This window comes from Melospiza georgiana, chromosome 14, assembly GCF_028018845.1.
Source record: "Melospiza georgiana isolate bMelGeo1 chromosome 14, bMelGeo1.pri, whole genome shotgun sequence".
In the NCBI taxonomy this organism is placed as follows: Eukaryota; Metazoa; Chordata; class Aves; order Passeriformes; family Passerellidae; genus Melospiza; species Melospiza georgiana.
The window spans coordinates 13,359,102-13,377,299 of record NC_080443.1 but is presented as its reverse complement, the minus strand read 5'-3'; the positions used below and the strand labels follow the sequence as shown (position 1 = coordinate 13,377,299).

Genomic DNA, 18,198 nt, shown 5'->3' with positions numbered 1-18,198 from the left:
TTGGTATCCAGCAAGAGCATCTATAGAGAAATCTCCCATTAATGGAACTGTATAAATGAAGGCCCCTCTTCCTCCAATAGCTCCTGTCATTTGAAATTTTAGTGAGAGAAGTCTTTCCTGTGTACCTGCAGCACCAGTCATGCCTGGGGCTGCCTGTGGCTTTAGGACCTAACAAGAAGGGTGGGAGAGCAGAGACATGTTCATTTTTAAACCTTTGAAAGCTAACTGCAAATTTGGCTTCTTAAATGACTTCATCTGAGTCACCAGAGGAAGAAGGGTGGTTCCCTGTGTGATCAGGTAGATAGGGGCTTGCTCAAGCAGAGGCTGGTATGCCCTCTAGTGTAATACTTATTATTAAAATGCAGCAAGCTCTAAAGGGCCTGACTTCTTCCCAATCTCCTGGAAGGATGTTCCAAGATCTACCAAGCACATTGTTAGGCTCACAATGCAGTCAAAGAAGGAACTTTGTTTTGTTAATTAATTTATTCTCAACTTTGCCTAGCAGACTATGCTGTGAATAGCTGTGGTGTCTGTCACTTTTGTTCCAAACTACCCAAATAATTTTTTCTTTCTTTGAAACCTCCATTACTTGTCTTGTTCTAGGGGAGAGCTCAGAACAAGAACTTGTTTCTATAAGAACTGCTTTCTTCCCAGGTAGAGCTGCTGTCCCAATAGGCAGAAAAAGTACCTCAGAAATCATGATGCAAAAGGTTCTATCCTCACTTCAGGATTTGTTCCTAGCTTCATCCCCTTGCCTTTGTAAGTGGCAAAGGAAGATTAAAACCAAGTAAGAGAGTTTTGGCAGCACACAGAGAGATCTTGCAACAGCACCTTGGGGCAACCACCTCCCAGCCGTCCTTCCTGGCCAACAGAGCATGAGGGAGTAGCTAGAACTGAGCAGCTGCTCATCATCTGGGATGGAACTGGCACTGGAACTGGAGAGTCCTGCACAGCTCTCTCTAACAGCAGTGTTGGCCCCTTGCTCTGGCTCCTATGGGGGCTGAGATACCTTTCCCTTTGGAAGCAATGGCAGCAAAGTTCCTTTATTGAACTTTGTGTACTGGGATCGAAGCTGAAGGTTGTTGCTCCTGTATCTTCATGCAGACATGGCCACAGGACATCCTACCTGCTCAGGAAAGGGTGCAGAGTACTCATGTCAACAGTGAGCCTTGCTTTGACTTTACTGCTCCTGTACACCACTGTGGTGGCCTCCAACAACAGGCCTGGAATGGGAGAAGGAGCAGACTTTAATCCAAAGCTGCCCTCTCCCCACCCAGGAGAGACAGGAGCAATGAAACATGCACTGCAAGCCCATGGCCTGCACTCTGGCTTGCCTGAGCTGCAGGAACACCTGCCTCTGAGTGACAGAACAAAGTTCCAGGCAAGCAGGTGCAGACCAGGGCTGAGCCTCCAGCAGTGTGTTCTGCACTCTGGCTGTCTCCTGAAGCATTGCTACAGCTCTGCTGCACCCTTGGTGGGCTGGACACCTCAGAGGTGAGTCTGGCACAGTCCTGCTTGCAGTGAATGTGGGGCAGGTGCACAGTATTGAATATGTGCAGGGAGGTGTTGCACCAGGGCCACACTCACTGCCTTTCCTGCAGTGTTTACCACAGGACTTGGCTGGCTGCTGCCTAAAACACCTGAGCTGATCTCCAGTGACAGAAGCCATGTTAAAACTCAGGAGATCCCAGGACATAACAAAAAGGACACAAGGCCATGCTGTTTGGTGACCTCCCTACTACCTGTGGACACCAAGCCAGTAAAAGGTAAGTTGCCTCATTCCTGCTCTCAGTCCTTGGCCCCTGCACTGAGGCTGGAGCTCAGAGCAATCTGCACACCCACCCAAGGACACTGTGCAGGAGCAGGTTTCTTCATGGCTGTTAAGCTGTAAATTCTTTGGCAAATGGCTGCATCTGTCTACACAGCATTTAGCATAATGAAGTCCTGCTCCTTGTTATGGTGCCAAGTCCTTCCCAATGCCTTTATAGCCTCACTGTCTTCCTTCCCAACTCCACAGAGTGGTGCAGCTGGAAAAACCTCATATTTCCCATGGCGGCTCCTTTATTTTTGTCTCAGGAACACAGTTAAGCCCCAGAAAATGTCTTGGGCATTTTCTTACAAAACTTGCTTGACCAAGTATGAAACATTTAACTGACCCATTTCCTTTTTTTTTTTTTTTTTTTAAATAAAATCAGTCAGCAGCCTGGGGCAATGGACAGTTGTAATTCTCACCCTGGTGGGTCAGAGATGCCACTGTGCTGCTCCCACGAGAGAACGGCTGGAAATGTGACAGCTGTGTGACAACCTCACCCACAAAGCATTAAAAGCAGTTGAGAGTGTGCTACAATGGACTCAGGAGAAGACTGAATTCCCCTTTTTGCAGTTAAAAAAACCCACCTGCCCCCACATTATGCAGCATGATGGAGTTGCATGAGCAAAGTTTGTCTGTGCTTAGGTCAGAGCTGAATGTCTGTGTGGGAACCTGCCCAGCACCCACCACTGTTCTCTGTGACAGTGGTCACACCACACCATCACTCATAATAGACAAAGGAAAAGTCCCAAAATCCTGTTTTGTTTGGATGCTTGTTCAGGCGTGCCAAGCTTCGATGGTTGATGTATTTCACAAACTTCATCGTTTCTTTGTCTCTATAAACTAAGGCCAAGCAGTTGTCCTCTGGATTCACTGTCAACAGCTAGAGGACACAAAGATAAGGAAAGAAAACAGTTTCACAAAAATAACTTTGATAAAATTCTTAAGGAAAAACAAAACAGTTTCAAAAGTCAGTTAGAACAAAGGACTGGCATTAGAAAATAATCTGTGACACTATTTTCATTTTAATACCCTTTACCTGAAGCAGTTATACATTAAGGGCTTCTGGACTTTGACTGCTCAGCACTGTCCTAGTACTGATACTGAATGGGACCCCAGTGAACAGCACTTTCCTGGACAAGTGTTATCCCTGCTACAGCCTTGTGTCCCTTCAAGGCAGGCTTCCCACACAGCCCTGGGTGCAGGTGCTGAGGCACTCTCAGGGCCCAGGTCTCATGCTTTAGGTAAACAGCAGCCTCTTGAAGCTGAGGCCAGAGCTTTGCCCAAGAGCAGTGACTGGGGCAAGGAGGCTCCAGTGCACTAGTGAGGACTCTCAGCATTATGTTGGCATTAGGACAAAGTGTAATTATGTCTCTCCACCCTAAACAGCTTTATTTGATTTTATCTGAGGTCCTTACCTCTTCATCTTCACCTTTAGCAATGTAGGAAGTAAAGCCACCATATTCAGGATCCCAGTCTTAAAATAGAAAAGAAAGATTCTTAGAAACCTCAGTGCTGTCCAGGAGATGCCATTTTTTCACCCCACTCCCCAGAGTTACTGGACACAGGGTAAGTATTTACCTCCTGCCAGTCTATTTGTTTTCTTCTGTTCAGAAACAACTTGAAGCAAATGTACTGGATTTCCCTTTTATGGTAGATGGGCTATTTAAAGTTCTTTGGTGCACTGCTCCTCACCTGTAGAACAGTTCTGCCCTAGCAGATATGCCAAAGGATTTCAATCAGCTGTACATTCTGGACTCATCTGGTCTAAAATGCTTGTGTTTAGACTTTTTACCACTATTTAACTAGCAATCAACCCAAAATGCCTAGGTATGCCTAAAGTAACTTTTGAAAACGCTGGGCCTTGTGTATTGGAGGTGTAGTGATAATTCTGATGTGCAAAGGGGTGGAACACCCGTGGGTGTTGTGGCCGCCTGTCCCTCCAGCGTGCCCAGAGCGATGCTGAGCAGGGGAAAGCCGGGGAGGCTCAGCCTTTCCCTCTGCCCAAGCGCCACCTCCTGGCGCAAGCGGGAAGGGCCAGAGATGATTCCAAGGCCACAGTCCCGACCTTTGCATGAGGACTACTGAAACAGCGTTTATGCCCAAGTGAGGGCGAGGACAAAGTCTACAGACACCTTCTATGTAAGAAAAAGCAGGGAAATTTTGGCTGTTTTAGCACTGCTGAGAACTCGGAAGTCATTCCTTTATGCAAACCTTGTAAAAGAAGAGTCTGACATCTCTCTCTCATCCACTTACCTTCACAGCCACAGAAGAAGAGCAGGTCAAGAGCAAATTCTGTGGCTTGAGAGTCGTGGACCAGAGTGTAGTGCCCGTGGGTCCAGCGCCGCAGCTCCCCTGCACACACAGGGCTGCCCGAGCCTAGGAGAGGGCACAAACACCAGGGAGAGCCATGAAACCACAGCAGCTGAGCTCAGGCACAGCCATGAAACCCCAGCAGCTGAGCTCAAAGCGTGTGAGGAGCTCAGTGATCCCACACCACTGTGAAATTGTCTGCTGGCCCCAGGGAAAAAGGGTAAAACCACATATCACATGTCAGTATCTTTCCTAGAGGAGACTCTAGGTTAGGTACTTTGAACAATGTGTAGGAGTGGGACCAAGATTTGCTCCATACATCCTCTGCTCCTGATAACTATTCTGGTGGGATTTTTTTCAGTAGGACTTGGTTTTTTTTTAACCTTTTATTCCAGTGTCCAGTAACTTGTCTGACTTAGTGCAGGATGAGCACTTTAAAAATTCTACCTTTAAACTTCAGAGCCACTAGTTTTAAATAAACATCACCAATCAAAATCCAAAATTAATCTAATCTTTGATAGTGTCACTGCTGACAACTAAATTCAGCTAATGTATTTTAGGCTGACAGTGTTTTCTGAAAGCTTGAATGCTAGTTTTAGGTATCAATTTTCTAATTCTAAAATTGTTTTACTTCTGACCTGCTCACATTTCTGTTTTGGATTTATTATCTCATAAAAGAATATGCTTTATATGAAGCAGGTGTATGTGGATGTAGAAACCACATAACTATTGACAAAAGATTAACAGTCCCCCCAAAAGTCCCACCCTTAGGGCTTATGTCTGTTCAAAATGGTATCTTCAAATTAGTCATTGATTTACTCCAAATTCTTTTGCAATAGTCACTGATTTCAGATAATCAGTCTAAAATGCTTCAAGTCCCACATTTGTGCTGGTGCCTTGTGCTGGTTGCAGTACAAGGTGAAACCCTAGTTCCATGAATATCACTGGGAATTAAGTTTGAATCCTTTCACACTGCTGCTGCTCTACTCACTGCTCTGTGTCTCACTGTCCTGTGCTTCAGGGCTGCTCTCAGGCTGGTGTGGCTGATGGGAATTGCCATTAGCTGGTTGTTCAGCCTCTTCCTGCTCAGGTTTGGGACTGCTGTGCCCACTGATGTCTGCTGCTTGTCCCTCCCCAGCGTCTTCATCCTCATCAGAGGGAGCCAGGAAGTGCAGTTTTAGGCCAGTGAAGTTGGAAAGCAGTAAAAATAAGGCCTCAGAGCGCAGCAGCTGCAGGAATTTCTTCAGGGTGTCTGGGAGGCTGTCTTCCTCTGCTGCCTCATAGAGTCTGAAAGACAGCACATGTATCTCCTTGTGGGAGAGCCAAGATGTGGTCCAACAAGGACCACATCTAAATGGATAGCACTGATCAGTGCAGCCTCATGGCAGCTCCTGCTCAGCCTGATGACCAGGTGCAGTGTGCTGTCATTCCCCACCTTTTATTGGCTGGCCCCCGACTACTCCACTGGATCTCTTTGTTCTCCAATGCTTCACACAGTAGTTGGTATTTCTCTTTCTAGGAGAAAGAGATGCAGAAATGTTAACATTTAGCTCCCAAGAAAACAAAGTTGAAGACAAGTGTTTTATTTCTGCTGAGTCCCAATGCAGCAGTGCACAGGCAGTCAGAGGGGATCACTCCACAGAATCAGAGTGGTTGAGGTTGGAAAGGGCCTCTGGAGGTCACCTGGTCCATTCTCCTTTAGGTGTGAAACTTAGAAGGTGTTTTGTTTTAATGGATGTGCCAGAAAGCCCTTTCCCAGCCTTCATGCCATGTGGTACCTGCCAGCCCTCTGACCAGCTCTGGTAGATCACATCAAAGTGAACCACTGGGCTCACCTTAAGAAAGTCTTTCAGGAGAATTTCTGATCGCTCCTCAAATTCCTCCTGGATTTGAGCTTGGGAGTCCAGGTCCAAATAAACTTGATTGATCCACTCATACAATATTTCATGCTGGAAGGGAAATGGATTAGAACACTGAATTTTGAGAAGTGAAGAAGATTCCCCAATTCCCCCTACCAAGCTAGCAACAGAGCTGGATTCCTACACACAAACACACTCCACTGCCTTATTTCACTGCACCACAGGTATTCACCACATTCTCTGAACTACTGTAGGTATGTAAAACATACAAAGATAATAAGAAAGAAACTGGATACAAATTTATTAATACGAAATGAAAAGGAGAATGGGATAAAGATTAAAGCATCCCCAGTGCATTGATGCATTCCCTAACAGGTATGACAAGAACAGGACAGAGACAGAAATGCAGATATGCAGATGGAGGCTTGTTACTCACATCACAGGGGACGTGTGGGCTCCTGGCCAAGGGGGCTTCAATGTGCCGTGCAGGCCTGGCCACGGAGGGGCCGTGGAACCAACCGCTCACGGACAGACGGCACTTCTGTGACAGAACCTCTGACACCTGCAGTGACAGGGACAGCACTGCTGTCACACAGGGACAGCTGGAACAGGCACTGTCACACAGGGACAGCTGGAACAGGCACTCACTGTCACACAGGGACAGCACTACTGTCACACAGGGACCAGCTGGAACGGGCACTCACTGTCACACAGGGACAGCACTCACTGTCACACAGGGACAGCTGGAACAGGCACTGTCACACAGGGACAGCTGGAACAGGCACCACACAAACTGCTGACAGGAAATGGACTCGGCTCCAGAGAGCCCACTGCATACACAGAAATGTCAGACAGGCCTAGACGAGGACAGATTGTCAGAGACAGCCCTATTATCCTGAAGTCCATTGCAGGGTTCCAGAATTCCAGTCTAAGCTTTTCCTCTAAGCTCACAGACAATCTATTCTCTCTCTTCTTCTGAGACCTTTGAGTAATGGATTTTAAAGACAAAATTAAATCACTATCTGAAATCAATCAGGGCAGTGACCAAGTAGATGCTGCTCTTAATTAACATTTCTAAGAGATAAGTGACACAGAAATAACCCCCTAAGTGGCCGAGGTCAAGACATGCCCAACCTATATCACTGATCATCTTCCTTTCCAGCCTTCTGCTCTCTGCCCCTGTTTGATAGTCCTTGGTACTCTCAGGTACACAGGAGTGTCAGATTTCAGTCAGGTGTTTGTTCCATGCAGATCCCCAAATTATTCATTCTGTTCCCAGGCCTTTTTCTGACAAGTGTCACAGAGTACTCCTTAACTGTATCAGCATTTCAGCTGCAGGGCACTGCACCGTGTCTGTGTCACTGAGGGGGTACAGCCAGATCTGCACAGTGCCCTTGCACTGTTGGCAAGGTGATGGATGGCCTGAGGAGCTCTTCTGGAGCAAAGTCATGACCACCACATCAAAAATGTGAGCTAGCTTAAAACAAACTAACAACAGAAACAAGTGAGAGCTAAATTCACAGCAGTGGCTTGCCAGGATAGTAACACAAAATAGAAATGGAAATTTTTCTTTCTCAGGATGATGCAGCTAGACTGATGGTTTAAATTTGGCTTTGTTGCTTCTTGTCCTCCTTCAAGTCTCTCTAGCACACAGCACTTAGCACAAGTATCCACTCTACAGTTCTTCTCCCTCCCCATCAGGACTGTAATAACACACAGAATGAATAACCACAACAATGAGGATTAAAAAATTATCAAGAGACAGCTCCTTGCCTGGTGGAAAGAGACTGGAGACACTTCAAAGAAAACCAGGGTGTTCCATGAAGGCACTAATGACTTGGTGATCTGCTGTGGCTGAAAGTGTTCTGAGGAAGAAAACATATTCTGGTTAAGATATGAACTGGGACTTCTCTCTGACAACATGATTCTGTGACTGGTGGGACACCTGGGCACAAGCCATGGAGCTCAGAGGAATCAGTGCACCTCTGCATGGACACAGGGAGTTGGGGCTGTTCAGCTTGGAGAAGAAAGGTTCTGGGGCAACATAAATCCTCTTCCAGGGCCACAAGGAGCTACCAAGAGTGCTGCAGAAGGACTTGGGACAGACAAGGGCGTGGAATAACAGAACAAGGGGGAATGGCTTCAAACAAAGGGTGTGTTTATATTAGCTTTAAGAAAGGAATTCTTTACTATGAGCAGTGATGCACTGGCACAGGTTGCCCAGAGAATCTGTGGATGCCCCATCCTAGAAATGCTCAATGGGGTTTGCAGCATCCTGGTCTAGTAGACCATGTCCCTGCCTACAGCAGGCAGGCTGGAACAAGATGAGCTTTAAGATCCCTTCCAACCCAAACCATTCAGTGGTTCTGCTGCTGGAAAGGGAAGTTATTGTCATCAGTCTGGAGTTCTAAGCACTGGCATTGCTTCCATCTTTCCTCTGCTCTTGATCCTTCCAAAAGTTTGTCTGCTGTTGCCTGTTAGCACTGTCTGCAAAGCCTGCTACAGCCCATTCCTAAGGGGCACGCTTTACTCATACATCAGCTTCTCTGCACAAAGGAACAACTCTTCATCTCCTTTCTACTGTCTGAGGTGAGAATTGCTGCAAGGGGCACATGAGCTTCGTTTTTCCATCTACCCGAGGCTGAGCTTGGAGCTTTTACCATCTGTGCTGAACAGATCCAGCGTTCCCCCATCACTTTTCTCCCAGGGTGGGACGAGGTACAGGATGAAGGCGATTCTGCGACCTTCCAGCTCATCATCGTGGCACAGCAACACATCTGCAATCACACACGTTTTGCTGCTGGAGCATCTTTCAGTGCATGCATGATTCATTCCAACAACTGCTTCCCAGTTTTGTCCCCACAAGGATGTAACAAGAAAAAACATGTTCTTTTACAAGAACTGCATTTTCACTCATCAGCATCACCAGCCTGAGATCTACAAGATTCACTTCTGTGGGACTACAATTGACAGATCAGGCCATTCTGAAGGTACAGGCAGTATACACCAGCAACACTTTTATCATCATTTGTAGTTCATTTTCAGACACTGTTTTGCTGCTGACAGCCTCTGGGACCCTCTGGAACTAGAATAAAATTAGTTGTTCTATAGACATTTTTTTCACTACACATACATAGAAGTTTCAGGGAAAGAATCACTTATAGACTGACCAGTATATTCATATTTAGCACAGGATATGTCAATAGTTGGCTCCAGCTCTATCTGGGTCACAGCAGAAAGCCACACTTGGAATTCTTCACACAGAGCACGCCTGGGAAGATAAACACACAAGTAAGTGTCCTCCTATGTTATAAAACATATCATCATAGACTAAACTAATTATTGCCTCCCGGCCAACTGTTTAAACAGTTACAGGTGCTGTTGCTGTTAGTGACAGTGTGTTTCTGTAGAACCACACAGGTGCTGGCCAGGAAAACAGCCCAGTGCTCACAGCACTGCTGGCAATAACCAGCAGCAAGCACGCAACCAGTCGGAAGGGGCACCGGGAAGCGTTTCAGAAGTGACAGATGCAGGAGAGCTGACTATGGGTGAAAACTGAACAGACTTCACTGCCCATGGGGCAAGCACAGAGCAGATTCAGCGCTCCAGGGCCGGTTTTTGGCCCGAGTATGGGGCAGAAGGCGACCACGCCGCGGGCCCACCCCGGAATCGCCTTCCCTGTGGAGCCACCACAGCGCGGGGCAGAGCCCCGAGCCCGCTTTACCTCAGGGCAGCGACGTGGGGCTCCGGGCTTGCCCCCAGCTCCTCGGACTGCGGCGGCCCATGGAAGAGAAGAAGGGACGGGGTTAGCGTGGCTCGGCCGGGAGCAGCTCGGCCCGGCCCGGCTCAGCTCGGCCCCGGGCCCACCTGCTGCAGCGAGAGGAGGTCGTTGCGCCGCCCGCGGAAATCGAGACCCAGCAGTTCATCCCGCAGCGCCTCCGCGAAAGCCGAGCCCGCCAGAAAACCGGGAATGACACCGTGCCGGAACGGGGCCGGCTCCAGCACCACCGCATCTGCGAGGGAAAAGCCATCGGTGAGGGGCGGGGAGCCGCGCCATGCCGTACCGTGCCGGTGCCGGAGCCGCTCCCCGCGGGCCCGGCCGGGCCGTACCGTGCCGGAGCCGCTCCCCGCGGGCCCGGCCGGGCCGTACCGTGCCGGAGCCGCTCCCCGCGGGCCCAGGCCGCCCCTGCGCGCTCCCGCAGCGCCGCGTCCCCGAGGGCCGCGCAGAGCTCCGCGCGCGCCTCGCGCCTCCCGCGCTTCGCCGCCGCCGGCGCTGCCACTCCGCGACGCTTGGTGGCCATGGTACGGTCCGGCCAGACTACAACTCCCTATGGTCCCCGCGCTTCGCCCGCGGTGGCCAATCGGATCGCGCGGGGGCGGGACGGGAAGCCGTTGGCCAATGAGCGAGGAGAGGCGGGGCGGAGCGCGGCGGGTCCCAGCAGGCGGCGCGCGGCGCTGAGGGCTGGGCGGGTGTTAATGGCGGACGCCGCTCCCGCCGCCCAGCAGTGACTGACCGCTCCCGCCGCCCGTTCCCGCCGCCTCTCGCCATGTCCGTGGTGCCGCCCAACCGCTCGCAGACCGGCTGGCCCCGCGGGGTGAACCAGTTCGGGAACAAGTACATCCAGCAGACGAAGCCGCTCACGCTGGAAAGGACCATCAACCTGTGAGCGCCGCCTCGGGCCTGCCCGGCTCTGCCCCCTCCCGTCCCGCCCCGCTGCCGAGCTCGGCCCCGCTCCCTCAGCGGCTCCGCGGGGTTTTCCCTCAGTGCCCGCCCTGCGAGGTCCGGGGGGTCCCGGCCCTTCGGAGCGCTGGGGCACAGCGGCGACAGAGCCCGAGTGCTGATGGGGGCCCGCCCCCCTCACAGGGGCTGAGCCGCGCTGAGGGTACCGGGGCAGGGAGGATGCCGAGGGCTTGCCGGCCTTGGTGGGAGTGTGGAATATTCGGTGTAAAGGTGTTTTAGTGTTTAGAAACAGCGTCTGGCTCGGGAGGTGTGAACCCCAAGTATCACAGGCAAGGTTTAGGTGTGGTGAGCATCACAGACATTTTCGTGCTCTCATAGGCATCCATAAAGGCAGCAGACAGAGACGGGGATTTTTCTTGGTCTCGCTGGGATTTGGGCTGACCGTGGGCAGTCAGTAGGATGTGGTTGGATGTGTCTGGTGTTTGTGAACTCTCTGGTACAGGTGTTGGAGTTAAAATCCAGAGTGTTTCCTACCACAGATAATCGTCATAGATACAAACTACTACTAATAGGTATTAATATACTTTTTATGAGAAGTCATATATTTTTGCTTCTTCTTGTAAATCTGGTAGATTTCAGATGCGTTCTTTACTAAGTGCATCTGTCAATTTGCAAAAACCAGCAAATGTTAGCTGCAACAGTCACTATTCAATTTTAGCTATTAATCACCGACACTTTTGTGTTCTTTTGGTGTAACTGAGTTTATTCAGAGTCATGTGAAAGTTCAAACATGAACTTTAGAAATTGGAATATTTCTATTGAGTTTCAGAAGCAAAGACTCATCATGAAGCTGTGTTACCAGCAGCATTTTTTTTAAGTCAGGGCTGAGGGTTTTGATGTACAGACTAATGCACCCACATTAGTATAGTATTGATTAGCATAATAGGTTATTATTAAAGCCATTTGTGTATCTAAAAATGGAAATGAAGGGAAAAAGAAATGTAGATGGTTTTAAACTATAAGTGAAAGTAGGGGATTTGTTAGTAAATGAACCTGTGGTTTGGAACCTGGTTGTTTTGGCTCACTTGTCTACATGAGAAAAGGCTCTGACAATGGTAACTGGCTTGTTATTTTAACAGCTGTAAAACATGAGGTGAATTGGAGGAGGAGGAGGAGGGCTGGAATTTGAGGGGAGAAGAGTGTATGCTACTAAAGTTTGACATGTTTGGGGAAAGAATCCATACCAAGAAGCATTTCCAGGAAAACATCAGTCATTCATTCTGTTAATTCAGTTGCTGTGTGCCACAAGTCAGTAAACCATGGTGATAACTCATCACTGCTCTGCCCAGAACCATTTTCTTCTCCCTTTTGACTTGGCTGAGTGATTCTGTCTTTCCTCCAGGTCTCCTGCCATCAGACCTCTCTGTTACATGGATTTAATTGTACAATAACACTCCCCTGTTGCCCTCTGTGCTGTCTTGGACTGACCCATTTCTTGCCTAACCTTTCCTTCCTTTCTGTTTTCAGTCCCTCTTACCTGGAGAAATGGCCGAGTTTCCGCTGCAGTGTCGCAGGAGTGCAGGGCCCTGCACCAGCTCACAGAGGGATCTGCTCACACTCCTGATCCTACCCCAGGCTCCCAACCCTGCACTCAGAAACTCAGCATTTCTCCTCTTCTGTGATCCACATGTCTGATTTCCCACTTCAAAACAAAACCACTTCTGACAGTTTAGTTCTCAGGCTCTCATGACATCTACAGAAGAAAACCTGCAGTCCTGTGCAGTTTGCCTTCCCAGCAGAGCTTTTTCTCCAGCCTCTTTTCCAGCTCCTTTCAGAGCATTTCCCTGCAGTGTGGAGATCAAAGAGGGTGGCTGTTGAATGACAGTTGGTTCTGTGCTTCTTTTCCTTCTTTTGAGCCTGCACCAGGCTAGAGTGCAGCTCAACAGGACTGTCTGTGTTTGTGTGTTCCACAGTGCAGCTCTCCCTGGGACAGGGGCCTCATAAACCACAAAAAAGATTTTAGCCCTGCACTATGACTTACCCATCAGGCAGTGACAGGTCTGCCTCAGGCTAGACGCTGTGTCATGGGGATTTAAAGTTAAATTCCTTGCTATGCAGTAACATTTTTTCTCCTCCTCACAGGTATCCCCTGACAAATTACACGTTTGGCACCAAGGAGCCCCTCTATGAGAAGGACAGTTCCGTGGCCGCTCGGTTCCAGCGCATGAGGGAGGAGTTTGACAAGATTGGCATGAGGCGGACGGTGGAAGGAGTTCTGATTGTGCATGAGCACAGGCTGCCCCACGTGCTCTTACTGCAGCTGGGTACAACTTTTTTCAAGCTGTAAGTGTCTGTTTCCTAAGTGTAACTTCAGTTTATTGTCACACACCACTAAACGTGTGGGCTGGAGGTTAAACTGTGGCCAACCGCTCAATGGGATTCATTGCTTGTAAAGACTTAGTCTGGAAAGTATATTTTGAATGGTGGTGTTTTAATCTAAAGTGTGTTTGACTCTGCCTGTGAGGGGGATGATTTAGTTTGGAACTGACTGGGAATCTTAGTTACAGTGCATCACTATAGTAAAATCTTGTTTAAAACTTATTATCAGCAGTTGGTGTGTAATAGCTGTTGCATTGTAATAGCTGTTGTGCTTCAGTAGCTTATGCTGTGCCCATAAAAATGGGCAGGTGGAGGCCAAGGACTAACCCCCTGAAAATGCAGAATGATACCTGTTTACAAACTGATGGCTGAGCTGGGATAGCAAGAAGGGTAGGCATCTAAACTTGAGAAAATTGCTTCAGTTCATCTCATAGTTATCACAGCCAGGGTGAAGTTTTAGTTTTGAATACAGTTGTTGTGATGGTGGTGATTTTGTTTTTTAAACTAGATGGCCTTGACTTGTCTCATGTTACATGCTTGTGTTCTTGTTCTGTTTTAACATTTTATATTGTTCTCGATTTTGTGTGTGTGTTAAGTCTAATTTTACATCTAGATTCATTTTTGACATCTTGATTTGAAGGGCTGTTGCAGACAAACTAGGCAAGACTGTAAATGATTTGCAAAATGCTGTAATGACTGTAATGGTGAAAATGAAAAATCCTGCATCATTTTCCCACATGAGTTTTATTTTCTGCCTTCTGTATGTTTCAGTGAGTGCTGGTTTTGTGATAAGAACAAATACAGGCAGTATTTGCAGCCCTTCAGCTTCTGGTTATTATTGTTAAAACTTTACCCTACAAGGGTCAGAGTGATTATCATGTGTATTGTTACAGTTTGTCCTGCTGAACTGAAAGTATTTTATGCAGTGGTTATTTTTGAGGGACATAAATAGCCATTTTAGTTTCAGTTTTGGTGAAAGCTATGCTGCTGTCTTGAAATTCAGCAAAGCTACTAGTTCTGAAACTTCTGACTTAAGAGCCATAAGTGAATTTGTAACTCCCTGCCTGGAAGCACACTGGAACTTGCCTGTGAAGATTGGTAAATGCAATAAAATAACTTTGGCTTTCATCACTGATTATTTTAACAGACCTGGTGGTGAACTCAATCCAGGAGAAGATGAGGTAGAAGGGCTCAAACGCTTAATGACAGAGGTCTGTTTGCTTTCATTATGTTGCTGTAGCAGAATGTTGCATTGTTTTAGAATTACCAGAATAAGCTAAAGCATTAGAGTAGTTTTCTTACCACTGTTGTTATTTTGTTGCTTTTGTGATGTTCTCAGGTAGTTAACAAATAAAGCAGTCAAGGTTTCATTTATCTGCATCATGAGTGTGGCTGACTCCTACCTGCTGCTCAAGTCCTGTGTTCATTTGCAGCTTTGCTTTCTGACTGGCTTCAGGCAAGTGAGTGTAGAGATGAGCAATAAGATATGTTCTGGAGGACAACTGATGGGGACTCGCCTTTGACATAGTCCTCCCAATGCACCATTTTCTCCAAGTAGCTAAATTAATGCTGCTAGGTAATGTAAAAATGCATTTCATTCTTCCCATTGGTCTGATAGGACTCAGTCCAGCTGAGTACAGCATAGATTTTGAAAAGCTTTCTAGAGTGCCCTTGTCCTACCAGGTGAGGCTTTTACTAAAAAATCTCACTTTATACAAAAATACTTTACAATCCTATTGGAAGCTGTCTCAGAGCAGTTATGAACTACATCAGACACATATTACAGCAAGTCTTTGTGCTTCCAGTATGTGCTTGCTAAAACAATTTCCTTGAGGTGGTTTGAGGTCTGATTAGTACTGGATGTTTGATAGATACTGGGTCGTCAGGATGGTGTTCAGCAAGACTGGGTGATTGATGACTGCATTGGCAACTGGTGGAGACCAAACTTTGAACCTCCCCAGGTGAGTACTCCTGTGGGCTTCCATCTCCTTTGCTCAAGTTCTGTCTGTACTTGTAAAAGCCTTCAACCTTTCACATGGGCTTCTTGAGTATCTGCTGCATGAGCAGTTAGTTTTTCTGGGTTTTGTCTATTTCATCTCCTTTCTGTCACTGAAGAGAAACTACAGACTTTTTTAAACTGGAAACTCCTGTCCCCTTCTCACACCTGTCCAGATGGATGAGAAACCACTGGATGTAGTAGATTCCAGTTCTATGCTGAGACATATGCACCATTTAAATTCCTTTTGTAGCCACAATGGAGACTCTGGCACTGCTTATGGAACAGCTGCCCTAGTCTCATTACCCTGTTTCTAAGGGTTTTAATATTGAAGATCCTTGCTTAGTTTGTTTTCATGCATTTCTATTTTATTGAGCTGTTTTAACTGCTGGTGATATTGGTGTCACTTCAGAGCCTGTCAATAGTTGTGACAGCAACAGCATTTCTTTCTAAAATACTTTCTTAGGAAAATGGTTTTCTTTATTTGATGCCATGAAAGAACAATATATGACACACTGAAAGCTTGTACAGGGCTTGATAATTTATTTACTTAAGATTACACAATGTTTTCAAAGCTCTGTACAACTGATTTTTACCATTTTTCTTCTAGTACCCATATATCCCAGCTCATATTACAAAGCCAAAAGAACACAAAAAGCTTTTTTTGGTCCAGCTTCAAGAAAAGGGTAAGTGTTTGTATTTATGACAATGTTTAAATGCTTGCATTTCACTCAAGGAAAACAAAGTTTTGATTGTGTTTGTTATGGTATTTTATACCAAGATGTGTATGCTTGCAGTTGTTTGTGCTTGATCACTAACAAAGTTAGATGCTGGTATCTGTTTTGAAGGTAGATGGTCCTTTAAACATGAGTTCCTAGTAAATTTTCATTTCTGCTCCTGCATCAGTCTGTGTACAGCATGTGAATCCCACATTTAACTAGAAAAGCAATAAACCTGCTTGAGTGCTCCATGTAGTGAATTTGTTTTGAGGTCTGTGGGGGATGATGATACCTTGGCTGAATGTGTGCTGGTTTTTCTGATTAATCAACTTGTATTTGTTTGTAGCTTTGTTTGCAGTCCCCAAAAATTACAAGCTGGTTGCTGCACCATTGTTTGAGCTCTATGACAATGCACCAGGATATGGCCCTATTATTTCCAGCCTTCCTCAGCTTTTGAGCAGGTATGTTGTATTTGTATGGTGGTTCTTGTGAACACGTTTGCTGTGGGACACCAGAGCAAGGCAAGGTGCTACAGAATCCAGCTTGAAAAGGTGACATCTGTCCCAAAGATTCTGCTTCAGATGAGCTGGATGGACACTTTGGAGGCACTGATCACAACTGGCTAGCACCAAAGTCCTACCTAGCAGTTGTAGCTAAGGAAGATGTGGAAGACAGTGAGGATGAGGCTGTGCACAGACTGAGGAACAGCTTCTTGGAGCTGTTGGGGACAGCTGGAGAGTTAAAGCCAGGATGTGAGTTTGAAGCACTGAGTTAGGTATGCATGTTATCACAGCTTTGTGCTGGTTAAATGTGGTGGGTTTTTTACACTCTCTAGTGGAGTTAATGAAGTGCAGCATCTTTCTGACACAAATATCTGTAGGGACAGCTGTATATTTTTCCTTTATATTGCATTGTATACATGCCTTGACTTTCTCTCCTGGAAATGACTTGTGGCTCGTCTCTGCAGAGCTCACTATTCCCACTGGTCTCTTACTTGACAGAATGTTCAGGCATGCCAGGAGTTCCACAGCCTGCCAGCTCTTCCTCAGGAAAGTAGTTCTGTCACCTACCTACTATGATGAGAAATGTTAGCACTGGTGTTGCCCATAATATTCTTGTTTCCTGCTCAGTATTTTTCTCTCTAGCCCAAATTTTAGGTTCCCCTCCTCTAAAGACAGCAGGTACTTTCCTCTTGAGTACCAGCAAAACACTGTCTGCTCTGCAGGTTGGGTAGTGGTGCAACAGACACATCCCAAGGCTGGGCATCTGCAAGCTGAGATGGATGCTTGCCTCCACATTTACTTATGAAACTTAGCTGGGAAAAATTCTCTCTTCACTATGTCTGTATGCTCCCCTTGGAACATGTAAGGTTGGCCTAGCAGCAGAAATCCTGCAGAAGAGTTGCTGATGGAGGAATGTAGCTCTCACAGTGATTTATGTATCTATGAACCTGTTTTAGGAGATCAAATGTTAATAATTAGCTCTTCTGCAACCATAAGAGACAGTTGTGCAATGCTAGAGCAGGATTGGCTGTTAAAAATTATGTCTATACTGCTATACTGTAAAACTGTCTTATTAAAAAATGTACTTTTGTCCTGTCAGGTGGAGGCTTATCCAGAGCAGAAACAAAACATTTCCTTATTCATTCAAAAATACCCTTAAAAATAATAAAAACTCCTCACTTGGTATAATCCTTTTAATTTTAGGTTCAACTTTATTTACAACTGAATTCCTATGTACCTGAAGACTCCAGTAGAAGAAGCCGTCTCTGTGAGCACAGCTTTGAACTGTAGAGACACGAATATGTGTGACACAAGGATTTTTTTAAGTAATTCTGTTCCTGAAGGCCACTAAACATTCTGTGGTATGAACAGAGAAGTGAATCTCAACTGTTTAGCTAGAGAGATGGCAATGGGCTACCAGTGTTATAATCCCTTTTCATTGTAATACTCACCAATTTTTTGTTTTGTACAACATTAAACAATATGGTTAAGATTCTGTTTGTCTTGGGTTTGGTTTGGTTTTTGTTGTTGTTTGTTTCATTGTGGGTTTTTTTTTAAGTTTTTTTAAGTTCTTTTTTCCCCTTCTGTTTATTAGTTGTTTTATTTTTCCTTATTGTCTCTTACTTTTAGATGCATATTTTAAACTTTATTACTTTTCTTCAGGAATACAGATGATCTTGGAATGAGGAGCTAAGCCATTCAGGGCCCATTCAGACGCTGTGATCTTTATCCCTGAGCAGTGAATATCCCTAGGATCAGGGAGAAAGGAAATAGCTTAAGTGGGTTCAATATTGTTTTGAGTCTTAATTAACTTGGAGATCAGAACTGCTTTTTTGAGGGAGAATGAGTACTTAAAGGCAAATGTAGCCTTTACCCTTTTTACCAGAACTGATCTGTTTGTACAGGGCTTGGAGGAGATGCAGCATGCATCCGTTCCTT

General features: G+C 46.3%; 2 protein-coding genes across 2 annotated transcripts; one reads left to right on the top strand and one right to left on the bottom strand.

The window, feature by feature from the left end:
• Nucleotides 1-2,185: 2,185 nt before the first annotated feature.
• OGFOD1 (2-oxoglutarate and iron dependent oxygenase domain containing 1) lies at nucleotides 2,186-10,283 on the bottom strand. Its single transcript, XM_058034060.1, has 13 exons — nucleotides 10,133-10,283; nucleotides 9,850-9,995; nucleotides 9,707-9,753; nucleotides 9,153-9,253; nucleotides 8,643-8,759; nucleotides 7,756-7,847; nucleotides 6,419-6,544; nucleotides 5,959-6,072; nucleotides 5,559-5,638; nucleotides 5,115-5,410; nucleotides 4,067-4,189; nucleotides 3,229-3,287; nucleotides 2,186-2,693 (listed from the first exon to the last, which is right to left on the bottom strand). The coding sequence occupies exons 1-13, from the start codon at nucleotides 10,281-10,283 to the stop codon at nucleotides 2,532-2,534; spliced, it is 1,614 nt and encodes a 537-aa protein (XP_057890043.1). The 3' UTR covers nucleotides 2,186-2,531.
• Nucleotides 10,284-10,464: 181 nt separating this feature from the next.
• On the top strand, nucleotides 10,465-17,755 carry NUDT21 (nudix hydrolase 21). Its single transcript, XM_058034244.1, has 7 exons — nucleotides 10,465-10,645; nucleotides 12,806-13,006; nucleotides 14,190-14,253; nucleotides 14,914-15,003; nucleotides 15,649-15,724; nucleotides 16,104-16,218; nucleotides 17,464-17,755. Exons 1-7 carry the CDS (start codon nucleotides 10,530-10,532, stop codon nucleotides 17,483-17,485), a joined length of 684 nt encoding a protein of 227 aa, XP_057890227.1. The 5' UTR covers nucleotides 10,465-10,529; the 3' UTR covers nucleotides 17,486-17,755.
• Nucleotides 17,756-18,198: the final 443 nt, after the last annotated feature.